The 23,740-nt window shown below is 38.7% G+C and overlaps 1 protein-coding gene across 1 annotated transcript in view; it reads left to right on the plus strand.

The window, feature by feature from the left end:
* Nucleotides 1–23,740, plus strand: part of PLCB4 (phospholipase C beta 4) — a 93,769-nt gene that overhangs the window by 56,544 nt on the left and 13,485 nt on the right. The window contains exons 26-31 of the mRNA XM_009282559.2: nt 2,616–2,704; nt 3,150–3,300; nt 6,042–6,091; nt 6,213–6,278; nt 13,941–14,056; nt 18,540–18,615. Coding sequence (XP_009280834.1) covers nt 2,616–2,704; nt 3,150–3,300; nt 6,042–6,091; nt 6,213–6,278; nt 13,941–14,056; nt 18,540–18,615 — 548 coding nt within the window. The remainder of the gene's footprint in view (nt 1–2,615; nt 2,705–3,149; nt 3,301–6,041; nt 6,092–6,212; nt 6,279–13,940; nt 14,057–18,539; nt 18,616–23,740) is intronic.

The following is a 23,740-nucleotide window of genomic DNA, read 5'->3' on the forward strand; positions in this document are numbered from 1 at the left end:
ATGTCCCTTCCAACCCAAACCATTCTACTATGGTTCTATGTGTCTCATGTATTTTTCTCATCGATACAGAACAACAGCGTGATGAACAACTGGGAAATAACTTTTGACACTCAGGTGGAATCATTAGTATTCAGTTGGCATGTGTTTTTTAATTACTTATCATCTGCAGTGAACCTCTCATTGTTTTATGAGCTATCATTAGGATCTCCATGGTTGTTTTAGCAAACCTGTAGGAAGGTATAGCTCAGTTCAATAGCTGCCTACTTTCTTTTTTATTTCTTTTTTTTAACCTGTATGAATAAGATTTAAAAACTTGCACTGAATAATAACTAGAATGGTTAATGCACTGTAGGCTTTAAAAGTTGCATAATTTTATTTTTCATATAACTTAGTAATTTCTTGTGGTTTATTTGCATCAGCTACTCTGTTCCCAATAAAACACAATACTAGTGCAAATTAATGCAAATGAAGTAGCATTCTCCAAAGAGAAACTTCTGTAATAGAAGTCTGTACGTAAGTAAGCATGGCTACTTAGGTTAGTGGTTAGAGTCCTCTGTAACGTACTCTTCCAGTGATTTTCCTAGTTTTATATTTAATTGCAATTCTTTTACAAAATGCTATTCCCCACCCCCACTTTACCTCGCTGGGGAGAAAGAAAAACGTAAGCAGAGGACAAATGACAATGTGAGAAGCAGTGATGAGTCACATCCCCCTTGTAGAAAAGCTGAGCCTTTGGTGATGTGCTTGTATGGTTAGTAATACAATTTACAAAGGTCTTGCTCTCTCAAACATGTTAGTCATTTTTACCTTGAAGCTCGTGATAATCAGGTTCCATTTTCAAATGATGCATCACGTTAGCAGGGTAGTCCTGGATTTTCATTGAAGAGTGCGTGCCAAGGACAAAAAGACATGCTTACTAAGTTAGGGAAAGGGGAAACGGTCGGTGCTGCGCTACAAGGCCATTGTTATGGCTGACAATAAATTCTACATGATTTTTGTGTGTATGAAGTAAGTTTCAGAAGACAACGTTGCGTCATGACAGTTATTGGAGACAACCTATTTGTGTAGATAAACAGAGCTATCAAGGGTAATGCTAGGTACTTAATACAACTTCTGTTGGAATGGGAGCCATGTTTGTGCTTTTTTTTGCTTGAGAAATACATCTGGTGACTTCAGAGGAACATTTCATAGAACAACTTCGGTTGGAAGGGCGATGATATAGTCCAGCCCCTAGTTTGCACAAGAAGGATAGCAAGTTTCTTCCCAAAGCTTTTGATGGGTTGGATATTTTTACAGATCTGGTCAGTGGACCAGCTTCTCTGTCTTGCATCGTTGTAAGCTAACTTGGGAAATGGCTGAAGAGATGACATGAAACGTGGGCAAAATTCAAATGATGATGAAAACCGTGAGTGTCAGAACTGTCATTGCAGAAATAATGGCCTATTATGCTAGTGAGACCATCTAGAATATAAGGGTGCAAAAGCATTTATCTCTTACTCATAAGCAGCCAAAAATAGGGCTTTGCAGCATTCTGAAAAGAAACAGCTTCCTTACAAGTGAAGCGCTGTCCGTGGTTCTCCTAACGGTTGTGACAAAAACCCTGAGTTAATTAAATGACAATATTTTCTAGTGAATGATGAGTCAGTTGGGCAGCAGCGTTCAAACTTCCTTTCTTAAATTACTGCTCTGACAAGGAAGGTTTATTAACTGAGACCGGTGACCCTTTTCTCCATAATACTGAAGTCAAAGTTTCAGAGGGATCATCAAAACAGATCACTGCTGTGGTCTCTGAATGCATTATTATTGTAGGTGCTGAATCAGTTTAATTTGTAAAATCATTTCTTGCTGTGGAGGGCCTCCTTTGCCATTTGTGAATTCTTTGACTGTTGAAATTCAGCATGGAAAGGGATTAATCAATACGCGGGTAAAGATTCATGTGTCTTTGTCTTCCTGTAAACCTATGCCTGCACATTTATCACTGCATATGGAAAACAGATTCAATAATCTGTACGGTATCTGGTGCTGGGTGGTGCTATGATACCAGTAGTGGTACCGTGTCATGTGCGAGATTCAAATATTGGTCATTATGGTTCATAGAAAAGCCATTTCACAGCCTGTCATGTTCCAGACATGGAGCATCACAGAGGTGAGCGAGAACAGATTTCCCTGATTGCTTTAACCACCCATCTGAAACTGCTATTTAGCTAGGAAATATAACGACATTTTCTACAATTCCCTGCAGTCCCAAGTCAGTCAGCACCTCCTCGAATAACCAAGAGACAAAGTTGTTAGTGCTTTGTGGCTCAAGAGATCCCATTCTGGTCTCAAATTCTGTTGTCATCAGCTGGGAGTAAGTTAGAGTAACTTTGGTCTGATGGAGTCAGGTATCAGGATTAATATCACTCCCTTGGTGCATTATAAACTGATTCATGTTCCTAGTATGTTCGAGCGCTGTGGCGATGGAGCGCTTTCAGTTCTGCCAAGTTCACAATAGCAAGTTGGACTATTGTTGCAAACCGTGGCTCATAACAACAGGGGTAGAATAAAGCTCTTGAAAAGATTAATTTCCGAATTCCTCTGAAGATCATAAAAAGTTGATTATTCTTTTCTTACAGATATTGTGGATGCTTTATCAGATCCAAAGAAATTTTTGTCTATCACAGAAAAAAGAGCAGACCAAATGAGAGCTATGGGTATCGAAACTGTAAGTAGAACTTCATGACAAACACAGCCCATTCATGTTCATGCTATGTGCTTTTTTAAAAGTGAACTGGCCCTTCTCCAGTTGATGCATTTACCTTATCATTTCTCATTTTTGAATATAAGCCTCTTTGTCCTGCTCTGAAATACATTGGCTTATGTTAGTTAATGTGTACTGAAATACCATTTGCTAACTGACTTTTCATGGATCATACTAACACATCCCTTAGAAGTAGAAATTTTAAGAAATGAGAAAGGAGCCATATTTCAGTAGGTAGCCATTTAAAATAGGTTACAAATACTTTACTGAGTATAGTGTTGTTTGAAAGTATGTTGCAATTTTCTTAATTATGTTTAAAGTAAGCAAGCTCAGAAATTTCCCATACCCCAACTTTTATACTACAGGTAAAACAACAATTAATTTATTATGATATGAACGTTTCTTTCAGAGTGATATAGTTGACGTACCAAATGACACTTCAAAGAATGATAGAAAAGGAAAAGCCAATAATGCCAAAGCCAACGTAACGCCTCAGAGTAGCTCTGAACTTCGACCAAGTACCACCGCAGGCTTTGGATCTGGGACCGACGCTAAGAAAGGTAGACAAAAATCACATGCCGCTCCCTCAGTTCTGAAGTGATTCAGAAAGTCACAGAGGAGTACTCATTACTCAACTTTGGCTTTGCCGTTCTATTCATTCTTGCCCTTTTAGAAGGTAACTTCTTTTGCCATTGAGAGTGGTCTTTGTCTAATTGCAAATAGAGTTTGTATATTACTAAAATGGCTGTACAAAGCCAATACAGCTTTATTTTACTAAGTGACCTCTTTGTGTGGCTGTATTCCTGCAGCAAATAGTAGTAACCTGCATGACTCTGGGAGAAGTTTACTAAAGATCTACTGGAGGAACGCCAATAGGAATGACTGTTTTCTGGTATACTCCACAGAAACTCTTCTGCTTTTTTTTCTCCCCCCACAAATCCCTTGGCAGAGTTGCAGATTTAAGTAATTAAAGGTTATTTAGAATTCATTGGATTCTGTAGAGATTTCCCAACAATTAGAAATGTTTTCAATGTGTGGCTTTACTCTGAATAGTGATTATGGAAACGGCATGTTTATTGTAAAAAAAAAAAAATCCATATTAAATGTGCTCATTTATAAGTGAATAGGTATTTTTTTCCTCGCTATTCACTGTTCACTCTACAAAATCATCTTAGAGAGTCAAATGGGATTATTTGTTTCTCACATATCATCACAGGTAATGAAGATTAAGTGAGAAAACAAATTTGTACAGCTGAATGAAACACAATTAATATTTCTGTTAATGGGCCCCAAGAATTAGAATCTGGTTCACTCTCTTTCATCCACCTTGGCCCAGAGGGGTTGATAGGAGTGAAAAGGAGTACTGACTGCTCTTGTTCTTAAACTTAAGCAGACATGGCTGAATACACACATGTGAAGGGATCTCTTGAGAAACGAGATGCCACTTCTCTGGGGTAACTTCTGGCAATAAAACAGGCCGTCTCTGGCACTTGAACTCTTTCAAAAGTTCTCCCCTGGTGTAAAACCTAGATTATTTTATGCAGTGAGGTGTTTTCATATTTCATGTATTATCATCAAGATGCACAAGTATTAGTTTTATTGTGCATTAATTAAGCATGAAATTTGCTGGGGATGGCAACTAATTCCTGGTTGCCGTGGAGTCAGACCTGGTGAAAATGTAAATGAGTCTGCATTTTAAAATAAAATCCTGAGGAAGTTTGTTTAGAACACAGCATGCCTGATGTGTATATGTATATGATGAGTATACCTGGTCTTAAACTGAGATTTCAGTACTTACACATTCTTGACTGCAACCATTTTTATCCATATCTCGCATGTTAAAATAGCACTGTTCATGTTTATATCCCATGTAACGATCCTTATTTTGTATTACTTATCTCTATGATCTTTTTAAAGGTCTGAATAATTCTACCCTTGCTAAAATATACAACTCACCTTGCTGTTAGAAATGACATATCCAGCAAGATGCACAAGAATGTTGGGTTTTTCTGTTTTCTGACTTTCAGTAATAGTTAAGTGATTTGTGTTTTTGAAAACTTCAGCCTCTATCTGTGCCTAAAACTGTTCCAGTCTCTTTTACTAGACTAATGTTAATACCATAGAATTGAGCAGGATCGTATGCTTCTAAGAAAATAAAAAATTCGTATTCCCTAAGGAGATTGCCTACCTTCCCCCCCGCCTTTTTTTTCTCTTTTACAGCATCTGAATATTTTCCAGTTGAATTCATCTTAAAAGGCAGAAAGTCCTTTTCAAGGCAGGGGGAATCTTATAGTCCACAGACATTATTAAGACCAGTTAACTAAATAAGTTTGCAGTGTATTTATGTACAGGTGAACATTTTTGTTAAAAAAACTCAGAAAAAACCTATGCATTACAACTCTCATGGCATTGTATTGACATTTTTATTAATGATTACATGCAGGATGTGCTTAGTAGTTTAAAAACAAAAAATCATAATATGTCACAAAATGTTTATTAAAGCATAAACATGAAATGAGATTGATTTTTGTTTGCATTGCAGTTAAGGTGATCAAAATATATTTCCATTCATCTAAATAGTACTGTTAGTCTTGTATTATAGATTTGCTTGTTGTATTGAATTTTCATTAGAATTTTCACTTCTTGTGATTTTGTTTCTCCTCCATTTTTAACTCTCCTTTATTCTTGGAGTGTACTGTTGCTCCTTTTCTCATAGCCTGTTATTAAGCAAAATATAGATTTTACCTCCATTAACATACAGGCTGCAGGTAAATTTTCACTCCTACGATTTTTGTGTTTTAAACTGAGGAGAAGTATATCTAACCTCAGTTAACCCTTTATGTAGTCATGTAGAACCTTACCCCAGAAGCCTCCCCCCTGAAATGAGTGGTTCCAGAGCAATCTCCAGCTATGGACCAAAATTCTGAAGTTTGCGTGGTTCAATTTTAATGTACATAAATGGTTTGCTGTGTTTGCAGAAACGGAGCTTTTTCAATTCTTAGATTGCTGTGTTTTGACACTTTAGTCCAGAACTGTAAGAGATTAAAATACACTCATTGATTCATTTCTTTTTTCACAAGGCAATTGATTGAGCAGTGCATTTGAAAAGGAAATTAACTGTATCTTAGCTATATCTTGATGAATAATTTTCTCCTTAACCTTGCGATTATTTTTTATGTGATGAAAAACAAAATTAATGGCAAACTTAAATGTAGGTTTCTGTGGTAAAACTCAAATTTAAAAGTATGAGATATACTAGTATGTATGAAGTTTTAGATAAACTGTATCAATACCTTCCTAGGTATAGACCTTATTCCTCAAGTGAAGATAGAAGATTTAAAGCAAATGAAGGTAAGTATGGACACAAGCTTTTCGAGATGTGTTCCTAATTATTTGTTTTAAGTAGCCAGGATTTTATCTGGTTAAAGTCAATATGACCACAGAAAAATTGATCCAACTTCTCTTTTTGTAGGCTTATATAAAGCATTTAAAGAAACAGCAGAAAGAGCTGAATGCCTTAAAGAAGAAACATGCAAAGGTATGATCATTAAGAGCTCTCTGAGCAATGCACTCTAATTGAAAAAAGTTGCAGCACTCACTAGCACAGACAGCTCCTAATTAAATTGTAGGGAGAAACTAAGGAACAGTAGTTGGACCACCAAGAAAGGCATATGTGTGTTAAATGTACTGAAATATGCTCCAGTGAGCAAATTTTCCCTTTAGCAACCCTTTGTATGTCTTCCTGAGTTTCAGTGCACATTTGTTTGACCCATATAAGCATCCAAAGCTCACTTTTTCAGGTAATGATTTTATCTAGCTCCCTCTTGCGTGACATATTGACAGGCAGCTTGGGAAAAAAGGCAGTAACGATGTGAGAGGGTGCTGCATCGAAGACAGGCACTAGAGAAACTGCAAAATGGCCAAAGAGAAGTGGAATGTGTAACTGAAAAATGAAATGCGCTATTCCTCCTTGCTTATATCTATGTTAACCACTTTATAGTCAGCTTTTTGCTTGGTACTGTTGGCAGTGATGTCCCAGATACATACAACACTATCACAAATACACTTTACATTAGAAAATCACAGCCAGTTTTCTCCTGCCCTTTATCATTAGAAAGCCAGTACTCTTGTTACAGAAAGAGGCCTAACAAGTGAAGAAAGTATCTTAAGTTCTGAATTTTGGCAATACATACAAATCCATTCTGGGCTTTTGGGGCAGTTATTCCCATGCTCTCTTTGATTGCAGGTCTGACATAATGTAGTTGCCTGGGCATTTTTAATATCAGTCTTTGTGTTTATTTTCATGACTGTTTGGGCGTGGGACTCTATGTCTGCATGATTGTTGTTTGGGCGTGGGACTCTGTCTGTACAATGAAGTATGAAGAAATTACTTTCAATAATTGGCACTTTTGTGGGGCTCAGTATTAAAAGTAGCATAACAAAATTAAATAGTTACATTTCAGACTCCTTACTGACTCTATGCAGAAGAGAAATGAGTGATTTCTCTATTTTAGTGTTGTGTGCAAAGCTCATGCTCTGGAAAAAATGTCTGTCATCCACACTTTGGGGCATGGACAGTTTCTAGACCTTCATAGGGTTGATCTTTTAGGGGGCTTCTTTTTTTTAAGCAGTACTTTCTCATTCATTGGACAACATCCAGCAGTTTGCTATAGCAGCTTTTTGCAAATGAAAGTGGTACCACGGTTACCTAGAAAACAGCCATACTCTGTCCCTGATATATGTGACCCACGGTAGCGTAAGGGTATCTTAGCCAAGACTGCGCTTGCTAATGTTAAAAAATTGATCCATCTGTTCAGGCTTGCACTTGCTTCCTCTAATCTGAGAAAAAAATTGCCAGCCACAATCTGAAAATGCTTTGCACTCAGAAGGGCTTTCAGCATGAGCTTAAGAACAGCTATTTTAGGTCTGAGCCAGCCTGTGTCCCGCTGGTCTTAAGTACAGAGTGTAAGTCTGTCCTAACAAGAAAGTGCCTGTCTAAAGCATGCCTTGCTAAAGGCTCCAGTAAGGGCAACTTCTTCAATTTGGAGAGGAGAGTCTGAGCAGAAAAGTGTGGCCATATTAGCTCACAGATGATCTTAGGGAAGTGCTTAGTGTACTCATCACAGTTTTTAAGGCATTTTATCAGCTGGGGTGGAGCAGGAGAGCTATGCAGTTAGTTGTCCATGATCAGCTTGAGGAAGCCTGTGTATTAAGCGAACTGAACTTAAAAGTTCCTGAAATAGGTTGGCTCTCATTTAACCATAGACACTCCAGAGATCTGGAGGAATAAGTAAACAGAAGGGAATTGTTCATGTTGTTTAAGGAAAGAAAAGTCCAATCCTTTTCCATCTCAAGTTGGCCTTGGAAAATGCGTTATGGAAAACGAATGCATGCAAGTGTGGAAGAGAGCAGGTTGAGAGGAAGGAGCTCTGATCTAAGCGGTGTAGGAGCTGATCTGGTAGCCCTGGGCAGAGGACAGGAAGACAACAGCAGTAAGCGTCCCTTGTACTGACAGCATCCACTCAGTCTAGAGAAGTATAGCAGCTCTGCTGAAATGCTGGCTGGCAGAGGTTGGTTGCTCTGTATGAAAACACGTCGGTCTCTGTTTTCTCAGGGTATAGGACTATTAGAGACACCGCATTTCCAGATTAATACAAAAATTAACTGCTGCGAGTCTTTTCAGGATGCAACACTCTCTGTCTGTGTATTTCTTTGATGCTATCTTTCTTTTTATTTACTTCTGTTCAGTGTTTCAGCCATTTTGACTCCAGAGGCACAATAAAATTCTCCTGACATCCCTCTGCATATCATTGCTAATTTGTTTTTCCTACATGGCATAGCTTCTTACAACTGTAATACCCAGTATACATACACACACAGAGACACATCACATACTGTGACTTCTCTTTATGATGGTGTTGTTATGAATCTGTTTCTTTAAGAGAACGATGTTTGGGCAGGTGGAGGTACAGTCTTCACTGTTCCTTTTTTCACTTTTGTGTCGGAAAAATAAGACATCTAGTCTAAGTAGGATAGAGATCATTAGATTGGCAGGAAGGCCACTGTTCTTAATATCACCATTATCAGGCAGCCAGTCTGTGACTGATAAAATTAAATTTCCCCATTCTAATGCCAGATCAGTGGCTTGCAAAAAAATGCAGAATTTTGGATTTCACAAAGTCTATGAATAGTTAAAAATTGAGATTTTACTCATGATTGAGAATCATTTAAAAGGTACATATATAAAGCTCTGCAAAGACAGGACAATGCTTTTAAAGAAATCCTGAAGGATTGTAAAGGAATAATAGAGCATGTAGACATTAAAGGCAGGACAAACAAGTGAATACTGGAGAGTGTCAATATTTCACAGCAAGTTTAGTTTCAGAGTCAGTGTGCAAGTATGGTTTCTCTACTTCAGAAGAACCCGTTCAGTTCTGCAACAGAGCTGTTGCCTCTAGTTTTTGAACCCGATCCTCTGCTTAGTTTGTGGCCTGGCTATGAAGGAAGAGAGGGTTGAAGCGGGGAGAGTGAATATTCTCCAGGCTGGTTTAGTCTCTGAAAAGGTAAGTCTGTGTGACTATGACTGAGGTAGCATTGTGCTGCTGTTGGGATTGCTGAAGAACAGATGATTGCTCTTGTGAGCAAAGAACACGATCCAAACCTCAGCCCATTTACTTGCATTGTGAACTAGTTTCACCTAACAGGGCATTCTGAATCTGGAATGACACGGGTCACCGTGAGAAAACAGTGTAGGTTTGCCAGATTCACAAAGAACGTGGGACATAATTCTTTCAAAAGGGGGGAAAAAAGCCAAGGAGTGGGAAGCCAACACAGATTTCTTTGATGATACCATGAGAAATACAATATTTTTAGGGGGAACATGTTGCAAGGATTATATGTAAATCTTTGCAGTTATCACCTAGGGCAAATTCTTTGTCATCTGTTGGATAGTGAGCAAAGCTGGTCCTATAGGCTGGGACAGGGAGAGGAAAAAATGAGTAAGAGTCCCTGTCAAGAAGTGAGTGAGCTTCCTCAAGAATCCTCACATTCACAAAGGGCATTTGGAAAACACATTACTTGTAAAGAAGTGACTGTCAGCATTATCTTACTGCCTGAGATTATTGAGGTGCCACAAGAGTCAGTGGGATCTGAGAAGCTGGTACCAGAAAGGCCAGGCCCCTGGGATTCTGTCTGCGTGACAGATTTCATTATGGTCATGTTCTGTCACTTTAAAGTAGATTAGCAGCTGCTGCGAGGAGTTTGAAACTGTTGGCCCATGTATGGATTGTGTTTTTCTACATCATCTATAATGCTGCTATTATTTAAGAGACAGTAAGGCAGTAGCGGCAAGATCTTCAAAAGTACAGAAAGCAGCAAAGATATTCTATCCTTCATGGGTCTGCTTAAAATTCAGGCATGTGAAATGCACCTTTTTGACACCAGTAGACAGGACTGCCAACAAGCAAAACAGAATACTTTTGTAGTGGCACTTACTTTGCAAGCTGTCGACCTCTGATGCTGTAGTATTCCTTTTGTTTGACTTGAAAAACAGTGGCAAATTAATGTGATGATCACCATTTAAAAAATATTCCATGTTAGGAATAACTTTCTCTTGAATCTTAGGTCTGGTAATCTGTGCTTTTGGCGATTTTAAAATAACACGTCCAGCCACTTCTGCATATTGCAGAAATGTTTTTCACTAAACAATGCATTCATAAAAACACCTACACTGGGCAGCTTTTGAAATAAAGTATTTCCTGCCTACATTCCCTGAAGTAACTTTAATCTCCCAGTACGAATATTACTGTGCAGCTGCAGAATGGCTGATGTGTCTCAATGATGTCCATTGGTTTATATCGGTTTTTATCAAATTAGATCTTGAGTACTGTTTAGGTAAATGATCTGGGGTGGCATCACAGGTAGATGGGCTATAAAAGGCAAGGAGATGTGAATATATGAGAGTCTCAGTCACTGATTTCATCTGTTAGCAGCCTGCATCTGTGGGCCCCTACTGAATTTTAGTATTTTGCAGGGGTGTCGCGTAGTTTTTGTGCTTCTTGGGTTAGACAGAAGAGGAAGGATAGTGAGGGATTATCTTGATATATTCTCTAACAGTCAACAGCACAACAGATGATTGTGGTATACAGTTCTAGCGGTTTCAGACAAGACAGTGATAGTCACGAGTGCCCCCTTAAGGAATTTAATGTGACCATAGACAGTAACCAGAATTACATAATTACCAGCCAAAAATTTAAATCCCAGAATTCATCTTCTGCACATTTACATTGACATTGAATATATGTACTGTTTGAAATAAGGCATAGTAAAAAAAGAACATTAAAAAAAAAAATCTCAATTTCATAATTCAACAGCAACAGTCCAAAAGCCTATGGGACTCTAGATTAATAAAAGTTCTGTAAAATGGATTGTCGATTTGGAAATGATAGTTTCTTTTTCTTTATTTCCTCATTTTTGTATTCTGCAATGAGAATCCTCCAGACTTCAGTTTTCAGTTGTACACAGGAGTATTTGTGTTGCTTTAGGGAGAGATACCAGGCAGGAATGACAGTTTGTGTCGTAGGAACTTACTTCCTCTTCTCTTCAATAGACTGAATTGTGATTTCCCCCCCAACTTAATGGAACTATATATGATTCTTTACTTTTTTCCCATGGATAGTCTTGCTGTGATTTCAGTCTTTTTATATCAGTTAGGTGGCCTCTCAGAAGCCTGCCTGAACTGAATTAATGATTAATGAATATAATCATTAAATGTAATTTGTGAATATATTCATGTAAAAGGTGTGCGAATTCAAACTGCAAATTCAGTGGACTTGAGGAAATCATGAGACACCTAGCTGAGACAACTTTTATCTGCAAACATATTCTGAATCAATCTAGAACACGTTACCACCTGAAACTTTGTTTGCATCTGAAAACAAAATATACTGAGGGTGTTTTAAGATGCTACAAAACGACTTGTATTTCTTAGAATCTTGACAGACGTTTGGGACGCAGCATCTAGCTGTGATGAATTTTCCTTTGAGCATAGAAAGAAAATCAAACTCACATCAGCTAACCCATTTTAAATAGTGTTCCAGGGGTTGAAGGTCATATAATTCAAGGGACCTCTGGTAGGGAGTTGACTCCTAGTATTCTTTGTGCCTTGCATGTGGAGGTTGTTAGTAGCCCATCTTCCTCTTCCAGCTCTGTTTATATTGTGCACAAACAAATGCACGTTCCATGAACTGGATGGGAAGAAGGACCAGGGAAGGAAATGAGGGGGATATGGTCCACAATATATCTGTTTCAGATACAAGAGAGTTGTGTATGAGCAGGAAGTGGCAGTAGAGGGGAGTCTGCAAAAGATTACAGTGGATTTGTGATAAAGAGAGAAGGCTTAAATCACGGTTGTCTTGAGGGAGAAGCAGGGATTCTAGCTCTACGTGATGTGCCCTCCCAGATTATGGAGGAGTGTCCCATGAGTCAGCAGATGTCTCATGCTTTGCAATGTTTGTGCTTAGTCTTTTATAGCAAGAATTGTATTGTTCTGTTCATCTAGGGGAGAGTGGGTAGTTTGAGAGATGCTCTCAGTCACTTCGCCTCTGGCTGGCTGGTGCTGTCAAGCTCACATCATTCTTTTCACTGTCCATATTTTTTCCTACCTGGTTAGTCAGTGTAAATACTCCCTGGTGAAGCTGGCATGTTTTAATGTTGATGGAGTCCATTTGTTTCCCTTTAAATCCTCTGTAGAACAGAAAATTCAGTTCCCCTCTCTAAATACAAAACTTGGAAGCTGTACACGTTCCCCAGGGAAGTGCTTGGCAGATGTTGGAGTGCTCGGGTATAGCCCAGGGCTAGATTTTTAAAAGCATCGCAACATTTGTATTAGTGTTTTGGTAAAAGTGAATGTAAAAGTCTTTAATTAGTATTTTTAGAGGAGGAAACAATGATAAGGCAAACACAGGTGTATAGAAAATAAGAGCAAAGAACAGTAGAATAGCGAGGGTAGAATAAATGCAAAATGAGCTATAAAACAAAATAAAGTCCTGGAAGAGGCCATATTAATTAATGCAAGGCTTTTTGCCATGATTAGATAAAATGTGGAGCAACTGGATATTAATAAAACAACATAAATTAACAAACAACAGTTTTTCCTATTGTAATGTAAATTCAATATTTAGTGCTCTCCGTGGTAGTTAAATATTTGCATCATTATGAGCAGCTGTTCTGATAAAGGAGAATACGAAGTCAAGTTCAATAATGAAGTCTACATGTAAGCACTCAATGAGGTGTGTTGTTTCTGGTACAGTCTTGTAATGGAGAGGAACTGTCTGTATGCTAGACCCAAATGTGTAACATGCATTAGTGATTCATCTTTTCATCATAGGAACAGTTTTTTCCTCCCCTTCCATAGATAACCTCCTCTGCCACTTCACCAATGTAAGTCACATAACTATAGTTGTGACAGCGGGTTAGCATTGAGGTGTAATACTCCACAGGTAGCCCTGTATGTCCAGTTTATCAGCATGTGCTGTATTGTTTGCAGGGGAGGGGGGACGGGGGGGACAAGGGGCAATGGTTATTTGCAGCCTGCATGTGTGGTTGAAAGTCTTATTGCACAGCTTGCTATCGCTTGCAAAGGGAGATGCTCTGCAACAAGGTGGAATTTCTTAATGATAAGATTGCTGCTGTCATTAGGGGTCACGGGCCAGATCTTCAGAATGTCAGTTGTTAATGATTTGATTTTTTAGCTAATGTTTGGACTTGGAGCTATTTGATTTGCAGTGGCCAAGGGGCTAGCACTGTATTCAGTATGAGATATGTAGAGGAAGAGGGGACTGGGTTGAGTTTTGTTCTCCTCTGCATTCAGAAACTTTGATGTGATCTGAGCTTGTAAATCTGATTTTTTACATTGTACTTAAATGGACATTTATTCAAAAGGATGGAGTTTTTTTCCGTCATTCTTTTGTTTTAAGGTATACCATGTTTTTAAGGTCCACTGCAGATTTTCATTTTTCAAACAAAGAAGAAATGTTTTAGCGCTTATGGTGGAATATCTGGAACCTTTAATACCAGATGGCTGAACCAGATTAAATTCCATTGTCAAAGTTATCTGTTCATACACTGATATTTTTACACTGTAAGAAAACTAAACATTAAAAATCCAGCAACCTAATTGTAAGGTCCTACTGTTTTCCAGGAGCACAGCGCTATGCAGAAGTTGCACTGCACACAAATTGACAAAATAGTGGCACAATATGATAAAGAAAAGGTATCATACGAGAAAATGTTAGAGAAGGCAATCAAGAAGAAGGGGTAAGATATTATTTTAAAATTTTTTTTAGACTTAAAATAGATTTTATGCTTTTGTGGTCTGGAATAAAACATTCATAAAAAGGTTATTCAGATGAATTAATTGCAGCTTGAACCAGCATCCTACATCAAACTGAGTATGAGCTGCTTGGAGGCTCTAGCAATGGGCCATAAATGTTGTACTCAGTTTGCCTTTCTCTAGTCTTCTACTATCAGAGTTTTAAAAGTAAAAGTGAAATTTTTAGTTCTATGATCTGATCTGCTCTCACTGCATTGCCCAGGGAATGTCACTGTCGAGTTCAGTGAGAGCAGACTGAACTGGTCTAAGGTCCTTAATAGCTCTAATGACCAGAAAGTAGCAATGACTTGATTTTGGGGAAAAAGCTGACTTCTAAATCCTGAATGTTGCAGAATAATAGAGTTTTGCTGTGCTGTCAAGTTGAAGTTTCTTTTTAACAAAAAAACCCTTCAGATTCTCAGCTGGGATAAATCAGTATTACTCCTTTGACTTGAGTGAAGCTGTTTTGGTTTGCACTAGCTGATGGCCTGGGACGTTATCTGTGTGACTCTCCTAATTGTGCCAGAAAAGTTCCTGGAAGATACTGGTGACTTTAATAAAATGTCCCTCTTACAGTCCCATTTGGAATTATGTAGCAGGACCTGCTGTTGCCTTGCTGCTATCGTGTGATCTGGCAGCAGTTTCTCCTCTCCACCTTTCACCCTATGACAACTGGCATTTCATTGAGACAGTGGTTTATACTATAATACTGTGACCTAAAGCAGGAATTGCTTTATTTAGTTCTATATCAAGCTATGCTAATAGTTAGCCTTAATTTCATATTGTTGTCATCTGGCAACAAGAACTGGCAACCAACTCACTCACTGAACATACTGAACACAGATGCCTCTTTGGCATTGGATTCTTCCACAAATACTTTCTGTTTTATAAATTACTTGGAATGGCAGTGGTTTTTGAGTGTGCATGTTGTAAACTTGCAATGGAACAGAAATAGAACCGTCAGAAGTAAACAAGGTAAGGAGAGTTCTCCTCACTAAATTATTAAAAGCTCACAAACTCTTTAAAAAGCTGATGTAGGTTTTTTTGTCCAAGAAAGGAGAACTGTAAGCACCCAAATACTTCTAATCTAAGTAGTTCTTTCCAGAAAATTGCTACTTCTCCAAACAGAGAGGGAACAACTACAGGACTAATTAATTTAATGTGGCTTTGATTAAATTTCCATTGAATATAACACAGCAGAAGGTTATTGATATAGCTAGATTTATAATTACAGTCAGGGTATTTACTACAGTGGCAGTGAACTAAGCCCTGGACATTGCACCATAATTATCATCGGGGGAGAAAGGCTTCCCTGTGCTCTGGTATTTAAGAATCTCCTATCAGAAGAGTCATGAATCAGTATTCCTGTTGGCCTGAGAAGAAGCCAGTGCCTCTGCCTGCCTAGGCAAAACAGCAAATGAAGGTGTGTCAGAAAGTTAATGGTGGCAATGGCTGTCTCTTGTGCAGTAAATAGTGGAAAGTGGTGGGTAACAATGCTTTCCAGAGTAACCCCATGGGACAAGTATAAAAGTAGTTGATAATTTGATTCCCAGTTTGAGATCACTTCATTGGCTATTTGCAGTGTCTTTTTCTTAATTTTATAACACAATTTTATAACATGGATGCCAAAGCCTTTATGATAGTTTTAAATTATCATAAAAAGTTTAAAAAAAAAAAAGTTGGCAATGATTACTCCAGAAGCAGATGCAATACACAGCCACACTGTTCCTTGCCATGACTCCATACTTCCCATGGACTCCAGAGCTCCCAGTCATCTGATGGCTCTTCAGTGTTATGAGAACAACTATTGGTATCTAATTAACAGCCAAATCAAATCCAGTATCACCACAGACTTTCTGTGGAAACATTTTTTTATGTATCAAAGTGTTTTAAGGGCTTCCTTCAGGGTCATTGCATATGCAGCCCTGAAAGCCTATTCAGCAAGGTACTTAGGCACACACTTCTCTTCACCCCAGCTGTGCAGTATATTTAAGGACATGCTTAAAAGTGAACACATTAGTTGAGACTTAAAGACTTCATTGAACTGAAATGATCTGATGAATAAGGGGTTCTGAGTTCAGTGAGTACAGGACGTGCTTCATTTCCTTGGCTATCACTTTGGAACTTTTACAAGCAATAAAAGTTGTAAAAGAACATGTGAAATGTGTTTTCAAGACATTCATACTGAAATTTCAGATACTTCCTGAAAAAAAGGCTTTTTGATAGGTGCATAGAAGACTTTTTTGTGATTTTGTGCAGTTTTTCATGGTCCATTTCTGCCACATGGTGTGACAAATGTCAGCTGCATATTGTTCAGCAAAGTAGAGTTTTTTAATCACATGCTAATTCACTGACAGATGGACAGGATTTTGCTCCCTGTGCTATTTCTGTTGTACACTTCAAGTGCTTACAAATCTCAGAGAGGCTTATGGGGATATGTATGCTCGTGTTCCCACTCTGAAATGGAGCTCAAGGCACATAAAGATCCTTCCGATTTATCGGGACTGTCCAGAAATTCAAGTGTATGTGTGTGCGTGAGCATGGACATGTGACATTGGGTTGGGCTGTCCCTGGATATTTGTTCCCAACTGTGACTCGATGGTTTAACCATGGACTATGCCACTGCAGTTGGGGACAATTCTCATTATGTTTAGCCTGGCTGGAAGTTGCCTTGAGATGTAATGAAAGCTGCATTTCCAGAGAAGGGATCAGCTGGTGGTTTTGATGTCTGGGATTCTGAAGAGTCCAGTGGTTGAAACCAATTAGACTAATTTGGGATAAAATATGCTTGATTCACCTAAGAAGCAGTCTCTTTCATAGTGTATGACAAATCATATATGAATTCTAGCCAGACTCTGATCACAACTACCCACATGCATAATCAAAGACACGTTCTTTCCAGCTGGGTTTTTTTCAGGCAGAAGTAACGGTGGTCAGAACCTGTCTCTATGCCTTTATATTACTTCCAAAGTGTCAAATGAGTGTTAGAAATGTCTACAAAAATTTCCTTACTATCACTAGAAAATAAATGACTAGTCCTCCTGGTGGCCCTTGGGAGCACAAGGCACATCACACTACTATTTTCAGTAAGGGCTTTTCCTGGTGCTGTTTGATCATAAAATTTTCTGCTAATTTCCATAAGTTCAGCAGTACTTTGATATTAAAATGGGATTTAAACTTGTTAAGAGTTTCATAAATCCCCTTTTCTAGAGCAAACATGGATTAATGTTACTGCAGTCAAGCAATAACCATTCTTACTAGGGCCAGCTCCAGATGATAAAATGAATGTGGAATAGACTCCTCTCCATATATTGCATTATTCCAGACAAAAAAACCAGAGACTTCCAATGTGTGAATTTGTATTCTGTTATAAAAATCCTTCACTGCAAAAAAGGGAACAAGGAAGATTGGTAAAGACGGAGCTTGTCAGCCTTCAAAAATGTATTGACTTTGATGAGACAGTAATTGAAATGTCTGTTGTAGCTGCAATGGAATACTTTTTCTGTACATCCGTCCCACCCAGTGTGCGGCCCAAGTAATTGGGCTTAGTGAAGGAAATTCTGTGGGTGAGAGGTAGAAGTCATCCATCTCCTGACCCACAGGCACGTCAGGGGAGCTTCAGCCTAGGCCCTCTGCAGGCATTTTACCAGCCTGTTCCTTAGAATCATGCACTTCTCCTGCATTAAACAAGCTTTGCAACTTGTGTTCAACCCCATTAACTTCACCCAAACACAAAGGCCATGCTGTATTCAGCTTATGGCAGGAGTGAGGGCTGTCTTCAAGATTTGTTGCTTTCCAAGTCATATAAGATACGTAATGGCTTGGATTCATCCATGTGGGTTGGTGTGGTCTGCAAGGGTAATGAGGCCCCCTTCTCTGCACCCCATTCACTTCTGTTTTCTCAGAAAGGAGCACTTACATTTTCAATAGGTGTTCAAATTTAGTATGCACAAATTGTCCTGTGAGGTAGTTATTCAAATGACGACTTTTTCTCTGCCTCAAACGAAAAAAAAGTAGCAAAAATTACTTTTAAAACAGAGGATAAAATCATGGCAAGGCAATGAACATGCCTGTAAGTTTTCAGGCAGAAATTGGTTTCTCTTGGCAAGGTATTTTAAGCCTGGAAAAGGAACCAAGTACCATAAATGGAGATGCTTGACATATCCTCAGCAACAGAATAATTGCTGGGCCAATCTAGAATTAATCGTGTGGTGTTTGAATTGAATGATCATTAATCCAACAGTGTTTGAATTGAATGATCGTTAATCCAACAATGTTTTGTAAGTTGTGAATAAATTGCCAGAAGAAATAATTTCATTCCAATACGCTGCAGCACTTCAACTTTGATTAACATTTTAATTAGTAAGAGCTGACTGAATGGGAAGATGTTTAACTTGTGGCACACATTTGCAATTTTCCTTTTTTTAGAGGAAGTAATTGTCTTGAATTGAAGAAAGAAACGGAAATTAAAATTCAGACACTAACATCAGATCACAAATCTAAGGTAAGCAAACAGCCAATTTTACACATGCAACATCACAAAGAGAGATTTTGAGACCCAAGTGGTAGTTGATTTTCTTGGAAGCATATGAATGATTTTCAGCGACAATAACATGTTGAAAAGAATGGGAGTAATTGAGTGTCTAAAAGTGTTTCTTAAAAAAAATTTAAAAAGCAACATCGGTTTCCTGCCCTTTTAAAATTATTGAAGAAAGTGCCATATTGATGCCTCATGAATCTAAACTGGTCATTTGTGTCAGTTCTAGCTAAACAAAGAGACGAATATATTCTGTATGAAATTTGGATGCTAAATACTTTCTCAAAATATATACATAAAAAGTTTCTTTTTCATTTTTCCTCGTTGTCACTGTGGACAGCACTTGCTAGTCTGTCTCTTAGGGAAGGAGGAGTCGAAGTTGCTCTTGAACCAAGTGCCTTCTTATTTCTATTTTTCTCCATTGCTTAGTTGCATTGTTTTCTCCAAGGTGCTGGAGAATAAAAGTGCTCTGAGACTCAACCTCAGTTCATTTGAAAAAGCTATTCTCAAGCTCTGATTCATGGCTCACATTGAGTTGCTTAGAGCTGCTTCCTCTATACTTCTATACCACTATTATGTTCATCGACTTCATATTTCCTTTGAAAATTTTATCTACCACCTGTTGACATGCTTTCAAGTTTCTGAAAGATATACAAATTAGAGGGTGGCAGGTACACTAGAAGACACAATCCATGTACCAAACGATCTGGAGGAAGAAGAGTAGAGGAGACTGACCACAGTACAGGAGAGTTACTGTAAAAGCTGAAACCTGTGAAAAGAATCAGACAAGTATAGAAAATACACGCAAAAGCAGCCACATCTTTGAGACTAGAATAAGGTCATTTCCATCTTTTCTTCTCCTAATTTTATTCTTTGGTATTGTTATTTCATGTGGAGAAGATCCTGGTTTTCTAAACAAGGTTTCTTTCTTGTTGCTGCCTGTTCAGCCAAAGAGGTAGGAAAATCCCCAGGAAGAAAACCTAGTGTACTGTCTTATCTCCCTATCTCCTTCTCCTATGAAAAGTCCAGAACCGTTTCCTTAAATAAAAGCAAACTTGTTGACAACTTAAAAAAAAAAAAAAAGATAATTCATTCATTTCTTAGTGAAATAAACTCTCTGAAGAGCAGTAGCTCCTTATCATCCAGACATAAGCTCCAAAACTCATTTGAAGTTACATTGTGTAGAAAACTCTTTGCTGCGATCTCTGCTTCTCACCTGTGTCATTCACAGTCTGGAGTTAAGAGGTGTGATTTGTACGCAAGGGACATGCAAGTGTTCATTAATCTTCCAAATCCAATAAATGTGACTCATGTTTTCCCTTTCCACAAATGTATGCAGTTTCTGAGCTCTGTTCCTTTTAAAATCCTGCTTTTAAACTGGTTCCCTTCAACTTAATCCATACCTGGAAAATAGATTGATTTTTGTCCACTCCCATGTCAGGTTTTAGGATGACATTTTCAAAGGAGACTTAAATGTAAGCTCCTTCGAAATGCCAAGCCTCTGTGTGTTGGATAATTCCTGAAGAACTCCTCTGCAAGTCATCTACCTCTGGTTTTCTCTAGGTCAGTGATTTTCAATATCTTGCTCACTGTGGTTCCATCAAAATTGTCCAGATTATGTACCGATTTTAGTATTCTCACAGACTTCTTTTGTTTCAATTGCCGCGTGTGGGCCCTTGAATTATTCCTGGAGATCATTCAAAGGTTTGCAAGCAGCAGGTTGGAAAACAGTGCTCAAGACCATAGGGAAATTAACTTTTCTCCTAGATGAAGGTAGGTGCAATTAAATTAGATTAAATTCTGAGATGCTGAATGCATTACACTGATATAGTGGGAGTTTGATTAATTAACAGTCATTCAGCATTTCTCAGCATTTGGCCCACTAATTTTGATATTGGATTATACCATAATTCAGCTTTAATTACAGTTCATGTCCTCCAGTGCAGCTCCGTGTCACAATGTGCGTGTACACTTTTAGCACCAAAGAGACCTTTTCATCTACAAAAGTCTTCCTGTCATGAGGAAACACCCGGCCCAAGTTTGGCATAAAACATTTAAATTAGATCTGAACGTCTCAATGTGTACTTCCCACACAATTGACCTAGCAGATGCAAATTACTCCCCTGCATTAAAAAAGTAGGTCCCGATATCAAGCAGGCAGAGGATGAAAAGAAGAAGAGGAAAGATTACTTCAAAGATTATTCCTGCTTGAACTTAGTGACTAAACAAACATCTTGCATATATGCTGTGCAAAAGAAAGTTCCTTATCAAGATTTTAATTAGTCTCTTAGGCCCAGTGTAGGAACAGATGAAAGGACAGGGTTGCAAACACAGTCTGTAGAACAGGAAAGAGAGAAGTTAGCTAATGGTTATTTTTCTTATCCTTTTGGATAAGCAACACTACCTTAATAGTGGAAAGTAGGACAAGAGCACAGCCCAGTGCAAATGAAATAGTCATTTTAACTATGATGCTAATAAATTGGAGAAAAGCAGGGATGTACACAGAATTTACTACATCTGAACTTTGAAGCGTATCACAGATTTGCAGCAGATTTGGATTTCAGATGATTTAATGGTCTTGACTTCTAAGGTCGTCTGAATCTGAGTCAAATTGGGTATTTCAAATCTTGTAACTGGTGTTTGGCAAATCCCTTACATCCTTCTCATCAGGTTATATTTTGCTCTACCTGAAATGAGACTTCTCGCTTGCAGGATATTTAAGAAAAGAAATCTTCCCTTTCTCTCCCAGCCCCAGAGAAAAACTTGTTTTACAAGGAGCTGTACCTGCTTCTTAGACTGCATGCCGGTTTTGAAATTAGTAGCACATCACTAGCACATCTGTCCATGAACACAGGCAGGTTTTTTATGATTCTTACTTCCTACCTTCGCAGATTAAATACTTAAAGTACTGCCATGCTCAAGTTTCCTTGCAGGTTTCTTCTTTGGGGAGTTGGAATCGATGATCCTTATGGGTCCCTTCCAACTCGAGATATTCTATGATTCTTTGGTATCAGTGTACCTGAGATGTAGGATTCCTGCCTTTGTGTTCCTCTGTAGCGTATAACATTAACCATTTAAAAACAATGATGACATTATTCAATTGCAGTCGGCCCTTGAGTCTTTGTTTCTCTGCGTTTGTTTGGGCTTTGTAAACTCTCTTTGCAGTTAAGTCACAAAATACTTGCTTTCATCATGGCTTCCACTATTTATACACTTATTTGTTTCACTATTTTATCAAGTCATGATTCCTTTTTTTACGCAAAGATTGTTTTGCATTTTCTCTACAGCGTAAAGAGGCTTTAAATAAAAGCAAACTCTTTTTTGTTTACTGGAATGCCTGCCTGTCCTTTTAGGGCAACGTAAAACTCTCTTACTGTGACTAGGAATCTCAGATCTCATATGGTAATATCCCCTGCACTTTCTAAGACTTCAAATTAGTCTGAAACCCAGTCCTAAATGGCAGACTGCATGAAAGAGTTGCACAGCAGCAGACGGTGGAGGAGAATACTTGGCCAGCTCTGTCACAGTTCCCGCTACAATTTCATTGATGTTTGAAAGGGGGCAGAGCCCAGTCAGAGCATTCTCTGCAGGAAGGCAATTTGAATCACCAATCTGTGTAGGAAAGCATGTGTGGGCTCCTGTGCCAAGATGTGTGGTACACAGGTGTAATTTGCTGCTGGCTCTGCCTGCTTCCTGGGTCACATAATAGCACTTGTCTTTTTCAAATGTTAATACTTTCGAACATTGTGACCATAGAATTTTTCTGAGGCTGTGGTCCCAATTACACCCGGTTACTCAGGACTTTGGATCTACCTGTACCTTTTTTTCTCTGAGTCGTGGATGGAGCTGACTCCATCTGGAAACTCTGCATTGAAAATAAGTAACTAAGGAATGGATTTTCCTGAGAACTTCAGCCATGACTTACTTTTAGCTCCCCTGAAGTCCACTCTAGGTTTCCCTGGGGGTTGATAAGCCAAGTGAGGTCACTATCGAGAGGAGATTCACGCAACCTAACTGAAGTGTCCAGTTGCTTGAGGCCCTGTAGATATGAGAGGCATCTCCAGGCAGTGTTTCGGTGTGATAAATCCTGCTTTGAAACTGCTCACCTTTTCGCATCAGCGATACAAGGAGCTTGGACTAAAATTGGTCCTAACTTAAGTGCCTTAGGGTGGGTGCCAGAGGTGAGCTGGAATGTCTGCCCCTCAACCTTTCAAAAACTCCATCTGAAAAGTTAGTGTCTTTTCCTTAACAACATCCAAGCATTTATCCTGACCCATTTTAAAACTGAGCCCTCATGTTTTTCTGGCTCTGAAGGCAGTACTGCCTCACAAACATCTTATTAAAGATACTACTCCCACTAACTGCTCCACATCCTTCAGCGTATTTATCACTTCATAGCTGATAGGCTCTGGCTTAGTAGTACACGTACCCACACGCACAAAATGCATGGCTCATTTTGCTGGAGGTGCACTCACTCTTAAACACCCTGATGAGTTAGGCCTATATTAGTCATACCAATCTCCTGCCTCAAAATGCTTTTGTTTTTTTCTGACAGCTGCTGAAAACTCCAGGTAGCTCTCTGTCAGCTGCTTCTGCCTCCAATCCTATCTGTTTTGATATGGGACCACTATTTAACTATAGTTAAATGCAAGTCTGGCTTTCAGGTAGTGGTAGTCACCCTGATCTGTTACAAAAATGACTCGCTTTTTTTTTTTTTCTTCTCATTAGGAGTCCAGCTTTATTACACAACATGGGCTTTGTGTAGGAAGGCCTTCAGAGGAGCCTCTCCAGGGCAGAATGGAGACTGGGGTTGTTAAGGTCCCCTCTTCTTTCACCATTATCAGTGTGTGCAGGAGAGTCTGTTCTGCATTACGCAGAGCCCACATGTGGGCCCACACCTAAAATACTGGCATCGGTCTCTCACTTTCTGAGCAATATGGTGGCAATTTTTGATTTGAAGAATAAGGTTTAGCTTTCATAGAAGATGACCCAGATGCTATTAGTTACCATAGTAGCAGTTGAAATGACTACCTGAAAATAGGTTTATTGTCAGACATATTTTGTATACCATTTACGGAGAAGTAGGATAGCT

Source organism: Aptenodytes forsteri, unplaced genomic scaffold, assembly GCF_000699145.1.
Source record: "Aptenodytes forsteri isolate BGI_AS27 unplaced genomic scaffold, ASM69914v1 Scaffold5, whole genome shotgun sequence".
In the NCBI taxonomy this organism is placed as follows: domain Eukaryota; kingdom Metazoa; phylum Chordata; class Aves; order Sphenisciformes; family Spheniscidae; genus Aptenodytes; species Aptenodytes forsteri.